This window comes from Aristolochia californica, unplaced genomic scaffold, assembly GCF_029961685.1.
Source record: "Aristolochia californica isolate CCGP_79_NKW_82.1479 unplaced genomic scaffold, dmAriCali1.0.hap1 SCAF_8, whole genome shotgun sequence".
Classification (NCBI taxonomy): Eukaryota; Viridiplantae; Streptophyta; class Magnoliopsida; order Piperales; family Aristolochiaceae; genus Aristolochia; species Aristolochia californica.
This window is the reverse complement of record NW_027182279.1, coordinates 39,112,032-39,120,901: the sequence shown is the minus strand read 5'-3', so window position 1 is coordinate 39,120,901 and position 8,870 is coordinate 39,112,032. Positions and strand designations below refer to the sequence as shown.

The window sequence follows — 8,870 nt, the reverse complement described above, 5'->3', positions numbered from 1 at the left end:
TAACATGCATTCATTCATAACATAATGAGACGAGCACAACTTGCTTCCTCCCTCACAAAAGGAACATGAGTTTTATTTACAATCAAAGGCTAGCAACTAAAAACCTGGTCCTCCAAAATAGTAGGTATGCCGCCAAGGATCACCAAGTAATCCTTGATCAATTGACTGGTACCAATCCTCGTCGGTGCCATTTATGAGTTGGCTTTGCTTAGGATCATAGAATGCATTCTTATTGTCCATGAGCTGAATGGTCCTGAAGTAGCATGCTTTCTTGAACCCTTCTTCTGCATAATCCCCACTCCCCATTGGTGGCTTGTTCTCATTGTAAGGTCCAATAGCCTCTCCTCCCCATGAGATGCTGGTTGCAAATGCACTTACTTTTGTGAATAGCTCCTGTGGCCAATACCCAACAGCTGTATTTCCTCCATAGAATAACCACCAGTTTCCCATACTTAAATCCTGCAAGGTGGTAATGAAACATTAGTAATGAATTAGTAATGAAGTAATGGACTATTCTTTTTTCTTCTTCTAGCGAAGTGACGAAGGGGGAGAGAGCCAGGAACCGCAACCAGAACAGGGTTGTAAAAACTCCAGGTGGATGTTTAGTCTATCAAACAAAAAAAAAAGGCTTACACGTGAGGGGGAGTGTTAAGGAATAGTCCCGCATGGATTAGTAAGTACAAATATCTGAGTTTATTAGTTGGGAAAGAGGCTTCCTAGTTTGTCTAGTCATTTTAGGATAAGCTTTGGATTTATTTAGGATTGCGTCAAGCAATTTACCTTGGAGAGCCTGAGAAGGATCTCATGTTGAGTGCCTTCATAGGAAGAAAGTACATTGAAGGCAATACCAAGGGGTACTCTATCATCAACTTGAACAAACCCAGGACAGAGCATGTTGATGCATCCAGTCTTAAAATTATCCTTCTGTTGCAACACAGAAACCCAACAATGTCATTGATGCAAGCAAGATTAAACTCTAGTGAAGTAAGAGCATCAAGAACTTACAGTCCAGGCTTGAAACAGCCGAGTTCTGTTGTCACCAAACTGGGTTGGATTCACCTATAAATCAAAACTAGCATTTTGTCAATAAAAACAAGCAGAATGATGCAAAAAATCTGTAAAAAATTATATTATCTTACCATCCACCCAGCACTCATAACCTCTTCTCCATTCTGTACCCAAGTTGTTGCACTGCTTGACTGGTTAACTCCAAGTCCCAGGCCCCAAACATTTAGCCAAAAGCTGGTTCCATAAAGCTGGTCTTCAGATGCTATTAGTGCAGCAGCCTGCAGCAGTAAATAAAATGCAAAACAATGTCATCTGCAGGCACATAATTAATGGGATTCATCTATCTTTATCAGTGTAACGCCATTTTATTAATGGAGTTTACTGAACAGTTTGATCCAGCAAATCAACGCAACTGGACAACCAAATAATTGGGTGTGAATTAACTCATTTCTCCACATGATCCTTTCACAACCAATTGAAATCTGGTTTCGGAAATTACTCCATCCAGTGACAAACACAAGAGTAAAACTGGGTCCTAATCCGGGTAAAAATTCCATTGAGCAACAGCAGAAACACTACAGGTTCTATAATGAAATGGCACGACATGAAGAGCAAATCATCTATGGTGTTGATTCTGATATAGGAGACGGCAGTGAACATGAATACGGGTAATTTAGTAGTTGAGGAAGAGATATGAATGCTTACATAACCAACTTGGCGATGCTCATCCCCATCCCCATAATCGTAATCTGAAACTGGTGCTGCAAATCTTTTCCTGAAATTTCTGAAAAACTTGGCTCTGATGAGATCTTGCTTGTGAGTCCTCCGAATGGGAACAGTTCCACTGGGACAACCTTCCTGCTTAAGCCCAAGCTGTACAGGCTTACCAGCTATTGGATCACCGTGTACAGTACTTTCCGAAACAAAACTGGGTTTCATCTGTACTCAGCTCATTATAAGAAGCAGCACATAATAAAAAAATAAAAATTCCCACTGAGAAAGAGGAGAGAGAGACCTGAATCTTATGGTTCCTGAGCAATGGATGATCAAAAGCAGGCTGCTTGTGAATATCAACACAGTCAAATAAGTCCCCGTCTTCAGTCTGAAACAACCATGAGAACAAAAAACAAGCAAAACCCATTACGGATTCTACTGGAAATTATCTATCAAACTCCTAGAACACATAAAAAATTTTACTGGAATCAATTTCACTCACTTTAACGATCTTCACTGCCGGTTTATTAAGAATCTTTAGCTGTCTCTCCAGCTCCAGATCTTCTCCTACATACTTCCTTCTTCCTTCTACTCCCGCGCTGCTCAAAATAAGAAAACAAGCGAAACCCACCAACAGCTTCATGTCCCCAAAGGCCATGGTTGACTGGATACTGTCTTCTTCATTTTGTTGAGGGGCAAACCTTTATATAGATTCTGGTGTTATCTCGGTAGATTTTGGGCTCGGTTCCTTTCCTCTTCTCCTCAAACACTTGGTATAATCTCCGTTTCTTTCTCTGCAGGCCTTACCTTTTTCAGCGTGAGTAACTGTCCTGATTTTTTTTATGGTAGTAACAGTCTGAAATTTGAATAAACACCCCATATATCGCTGGAACGAAGAAGTGTCTATCTGGCTGTCTAGGATTCTTCCATCCCATAAGAATAAGGGTATGTTTGGAAATCCTAGAAAAGAAAAGAAAAGAAAAGGAGAAAGAAAGTGATTTTCTGTTGTTTGGCAGCAGAGAATCATGGAGAAAAAAGAAAATGAAAGATATATATTTTCTCTCTAAGTTGTAATATTTTCCATCTTAAAATGATGGAATTCCAAGAGAAAAGAAATAGAAAGGGGTAGAGAAAATTTTAATCATCAAAATTTTAAAATATCATTAAAATTTTTAAAATATTACTAATTTTATTTTCATTTTCATTTTTTACGTGTATCCAAAAAAGAAAAACTATATTTCTCTTTCATTTTCCATGGACATCCAAACAATAGAAAAAAAAACAATTTTTTTTTCTCTTTCTCTTCTCTTTTGTTGGGAGATGGGCCCAAGCTCACACGACCAAGGAAGGTCTACATATCCAAGAGTGCTAGAAGATGGACCCAAGCCCATAAGATATGGATCCACCATGATCACACGAGCTGGTGGCACCCGCCATGATCACGTGAGGTGGCATGATGAGTCATTACACGAGCTGGAATCTTTATCACATGAGTTGGAAAATTTAGCAAATCTTCCTAGATTAATATAACTGATTTATCTTCCCTTGATTTATGTAGATTTGGATAATCATCATTGATGTAATTAGGTTAAAGTTCTAGGGTTATAATTATAATATTGTAGGTTGATTAATCTATAAATATAGCTTAGGGGAATGGTTTGGAAATAAGTCCATAACCTCTTCTTTCTCTTGTTTTCTCTCAATGAGTCTCTCTCTCTTTTTCTCCATGAGCTAAATCATGGAGTCCTAAAAATCAACATCTTTCATTTCTTTTCTTTTCTTTTCTCGGGGTTCCAAACAAATCCTAAGAGTTTGTTGGAAGCAAAGGTGGGCAAACAACTTAAAGAAAGAGAAATAAGAAGAAAAACTAAGGAGAGACAAATTTTAAAAGGAATTCTTTGTTACAATTGCTTACTTATTCAAAACTTGAGTACACGGGTATTTATACTGCTCAAAAGATATTAATCAATAGATACATCTTATCACACCAAAAGACACTAATTAATAGATACATCTTATCACACCAAAAGACACTAATCAATAGATGTATCTTATCACGTCAAAAGGCATTAATCAATGGATGCATCATATTTTCGATTTTGTTGACAACCTATAGTAAATTGGTAATAACTTCTTCTAGAAAACTTCAGTTCATGAATGGTTAGATTTATTGGAACCTAGACATGCATAGTTTTCGAATGACACTATTTGCACCATTTAAATGAGAATAGCTCTTGCAACTAATTCTTTGATTTCAGTCAAGTTTAATATCCAACAAATACTCCTTCCTCAAAAAAGCTTGATGTTAACAACTGAATATGAATGAAGCATTGCATTGACCCCATTAAACATCATTCTATGGAATCATTTACAATTCATTCTCTTAATTACTCTTCTATGTATAATTCATCTCAAAAGCTAAAATGTTCAAATGACTCTGGAGGCATAATGTTTGTGTCGGAGAATCTTAAAACGTACCTTACATATATGTCATTAACATCTTAAGGAAAAGAACGTCTCTAATATATTTCATGTCTTAATTAGAGAATCTTATATCTGTTGAAATGCATCTTCATGAAATTTATATTAAAAAAAAATTCTTGTTCTTAAGCAAGATAGAAGCTCAATTTTGTTGAAAATCAATAATTAAATAGTCTTTACTAAAAGACAAATTTCAAAAAAAAAAGTTTTAACTCAATATAAACAAAATTAGAGTTCTTGATGTGTTTACAATATACATGTTTACCACCTCTTTCCAATACCAAATTTCCATTGAAATTCTTAGTCCATTTAATATATTCATTACAAGAAAATAGACTTCTGCCAACGTATAATTTTCTGCAACTTTACTTGCAAAATTCAATAAGAGAAGTATTTCCTACAAGCAAATTTTTTTTGAGAATTTCTTTAAAATCTGCTATAAAAAATTGATTTATGCCAACAAATGTGTAATTCATTGAACAAGGTATTAATTTTTTCAATGAATTATGGAATTCAATGGGAGACGCATTTCCACCAACTAATTGAAATTTGTCAGCAAAAATATTTTTTTGCATAAATCCTTTTTCTAGTAGTAAAACCTAGAGGGGGCTAATTTATAAATTACTTGAAAATGTAATAATTAAAACAAAGAAATAAACCAATCAACCACTATACGAAGGATTTTTATAATGATTCACAATCGATATTTGAAACTGCTACTCCACTCCCATGGAGTTTTTTTCTTGGAATGAAAGGGTTTCACTATAATTAGTGAAACAACAACTAAAACTTAGAGGCTTAAGAGATTCAAGCACAACACTTCGAACTTATGGTCAGTAGATCCTATGTATATGCACCTAGGTCCGATTAAGGAAGTTTACAACTTTCAATCTAAATTCTGCTAGGGTGCTTTCAATGTACAAATATACCTCTTGTAAAACAAATATAACAATGAAATATTAAATTGATTACACCAATCCTTGGGTGAAACCACAAGTAATTTTTAGCAACACAAATAATATGAGTTTCGAATATCAAGGCTCTTGAAGGCTTTAGAAAAGCTAGCTACATGGAAGGATATTTAAAATCTGATCAAATGATAATGAAGTCAAGCCTAAAATAGTACAAATTTAAAGAAATCACTTTCCATAGTTCAAAAAGTAATGCACATAAATACTTAGCTTTCAATAGCAAACTTGGCTTAAAACACCTTTTTCTTGGCTTTTAATGGTGCTAACACTTTGAGAAATCACTTGGGAGCACCTAGGAGATTTGACATTCATGTGAGCAAGTGTATCAAAAAGTTTTTAGTTGATTTTCACATATATATATATATATATAGTACGTTTGCCAATGTTAAAAAAATTAGTTGTTAGAGTGGATAAGGTTGATTTTAGTATTTTGAAGAAATAGGTGAGATATTCTCCAAAATATTCACAAAAATAATTAATAAATCCGATTTTTTTATAAATATATTGGTATGTCACTTAAAAAATTTGGAGAATTATAACCCTTTGAAATTGCCTTTATCATTCTAGAAAAGTTGAGCTTCTACAACAAAAGTATGGATCTAGTGCCAAAGATTTGAATCCATTCCTTCCAACAGTCTGATTCTACACTCCAATACGCGCTAGGTTTGATACCATACCCTTAAGCTCTCTCCACGGTTCAAATCCACCTTTAATTTCAAAAGTTACTATTTCTAGGGTTTGCATTCTTGTTGTTGATTTTTCCTTCAGATGGATTCAAATCCTCCCATGGATTTGATCCCTACAGTGTGCTTTCTTCATTTAGGTTCTAAATTTTTTTTAAAATTCAATTTTTTTAAGTTGGGTTCTCATCCTTTTTTCTATCTTAGCTTGCTTGAGGGTTTGCATCCTATTGATTAGGTTTGAATTCATCCTTTTTTACATCCTTTTTTTTTCTCAATCCATGGGTTTGCATACTTTTTTGCTACTAGGTTTGCATCCTTACGGGGGGTTCGAATCCTTATTTAATTTTGAAACTTCCTTCAGATGGGCTCTAATCTAGATCTGGATTCAAATCAATTTTTTCAAAAATTCTGAGAAAAACTTTTCTCCAATATTCTTATTCCATGAATAGTGCAACATGTATGTGTTTGTTATCATCAAAATTCAGATTTTTTGGAGGCATCTTGAACCTCTTCTTTAACATGTATTGCCCTCTAGTGTATATGTGGTGAGTGGAACCATAGATCCTTAGCAGGCCTGTCCTCTCCAATTGAGGTAGTTTTCGACAAGGTTATCAAGCATCTTGCATCTTGAGTTAGATTGAACCTGGGCAGAATCGTTTGTTGTCCTTAAATGGTGTTTACATTTCTACCTCTCTTGTGGTTGATGGGGTCCCCTCAGCTCTCTTAGTTTAGCAAAGAATTGAACCCCCTTGGAGATTCTTGCCCAATTTGAGGAAATTTGAGATATATCTATCAACCTTTCTCTCTCAAGGACCCAGTTCTAGATAGAAGAATTCAAGGGGTGTCAATTTATTTGTTTACCCAATTTTTTATTTATCATTTATTACACAGAAAAAAACATTAAAGAAATTATTACCAGATGAGACATTTGGATAATTTTACTAAGTTACCCATTTACCTTTTATCAAATGGAGCAAAAATGTGTAAGAGTTATTTTTTACCTGATTAATTGATTACTCAATAACATAAGTATAATTTAATTAATTTTTATTTGAGTGAATTTGGGTTAAGATAAAAATGGTTCAAATGTGTTTTTTCCAAGATTTTGTAGTATTTTTAAGTGATTCTGTTATACATTTGCATGAGATTGTTATTAAGTTATAGTGTATATGGTTATGTATTTTCCATAATTTTTATAATTATATAAAAATAAAGTATTTTTTATCATTAATTTGTTTATTTGGCTACTCATTCTACTGTGTGATAAATAGGTAAATAATCAATATATGGACTAGCTTATTCTACATACTGGTATTATTGTATACTAAATTTTTTTTATATAAATGGAATGATATATAGAAGAACTTATTTTATTTTATTTAGATATCATTTATAAACCTAAGTTGATCGACAAATTGGCTAAATATGGGACTTCCTTCCTTAGTTAATGTTATTTGATTCTTCATTTTTTTTTTTTTTTTTTTTGGAGGAAAGCATCTCCTAGTTTTTGTACATAAGGTGGCCCTAGTTTGTGGAGGGCTCCTAGTTAGTCTCAAGATCCCTATTGAGATAACTATTTTGATAACAAATACTCAAGTAACTAATATTGTGCATTAAGTATATTGTGCAGCTCAAAAAGCCCTTCAAGAAATATTGTTATATCATATCCTTTTGAGTGGCAAAAGACTTTCTGAACGACCCATAGATCAAAAGGGAACTAGTAGCTCATGTCAAAAGTAGCATTTCATCCAAATGGGTTAGAGTCACCATTTAACTGAACAAAAAAGAAAATAAAAGCACGACCGCCCAGAATAAGTAAGAAAGTAAAATGGGCAACAGAAGTTGACCATATGCCAAGAAGTCGAGCATTTCAGTTAGAGAATTGAAGAATTGAAGTGTCAAGAGTCAAAGGGGTCGAGCGCCTCGATAGGAGAGATGTAGCCATGAAGCAAAAAGATAAACAAGAGTCAAGCATACGGTGAAAAAAAAGTAAACGATTCAAATCCATCAAAAGGAGTCTACCCCTAGCATAAGGATTTGACCCAAAAGGCAAGGAGTCAAACCCTTCTTGTATAAAGTTTTAAAATTGAATAAGGAGTTGAATCCATCATAAGGTGTCGACTCCTAGCATAAAGATTCAACCCCATAAAGCAGGAAAGATTTGAACCTTACATATATAAAGTTTTAAAATTGAAGGAGTCGAATTCATCATGAGGAGTTGACTGCATAACAGAAGATTCAACCCTATTATGTAAAAATTCAAATCTACATACTTTCAAACCCAATTTAAGGAGCTATAGGTCTCTAAATTTTCCAAGTGACCTACTATTCTTTTTAGAATAAAAATTTTTAGATTTTTTGACCTTTAATTTACCCATATTTACTAGATAACAAAGACATCCTTTTCTAACTCTAACAAGTACTTTTGTAAACATTGGAGAGCCTTCTATTTAAGCCAAACTTGCCCCAAATTATTTGCTTTCTTGGCCAAAGCATTTTTCAAGCCTCCAAGCCTTCACACATAATTTGAGAAGATTTTGCCCTCTCCCACTCTCCAAAGGAAGCCAAAATCGATATTTCTCTCTATTAAGTGTTATAACACTTGTTCTTAGTCTTCATTGAATACTTAGATATCTCTTTGCTAAACATGTACCTAGTGATTTTAAGATCATATTTGATACATAAATTGTGGATTAAATGTTTGTGTGATTAACTTCTTTATCAAATCAAACTTGTTTGATCTTTTACGGTAATGTAACTTCAAATATGCAAGTATTCTTATTTGGTGGGGCATTTGAAAGAGGTTTTATGAAAAAATGAAATTTTGGGATAAGTTTTCAAATATAAGTATATACAAGCATGTACTTTGAGTCATATTGATTTTACATGGTAGATTACACTGAACTGATAATATTACTCATTAGAATTGTTCATTAAAGAATAGATTACTGCTATTGGGTTGTATTTTAAAATGAACCATTTCATTGAGTTGCTTTGTATGTTTTCCCCAATC

General features: G+C 33.8%; 1 protein-coding gene across 1 annotated transcript; it reads right to left on the bottom strand.

The window, feature by feature from the left end:
- Positions 1 to 2,386, bottom strand: LOC137939558 (protein neprosin-like). Its single transcript, XM_068784837.1, has 7 exons — positions 2,225 to 2,386; positions 2,024 to 2,110; positions 1,714 to 1,947; positions 1,140 to 1,286; positions 1,006 to 1,059; positions 781 to 924; positions 1 to 459 (listed from the first exon to the last, which is right to left on the bottom strand). The coding sequence occupies exons 1-7, from the start codon at positions 2,378 to 2,380 to the stop codon at positions 97 to 99; spliced, it is 1,185 nt and encodes a 394-aa protein (XP_068640938.1). The 5' UTR covers positions 2,381 to 2,386; the 3' UTR covers positions 1 to 96.
- Between the last annotated feature and the right edge of the window lie 6,484 nt (positions 2,387 to 8,870).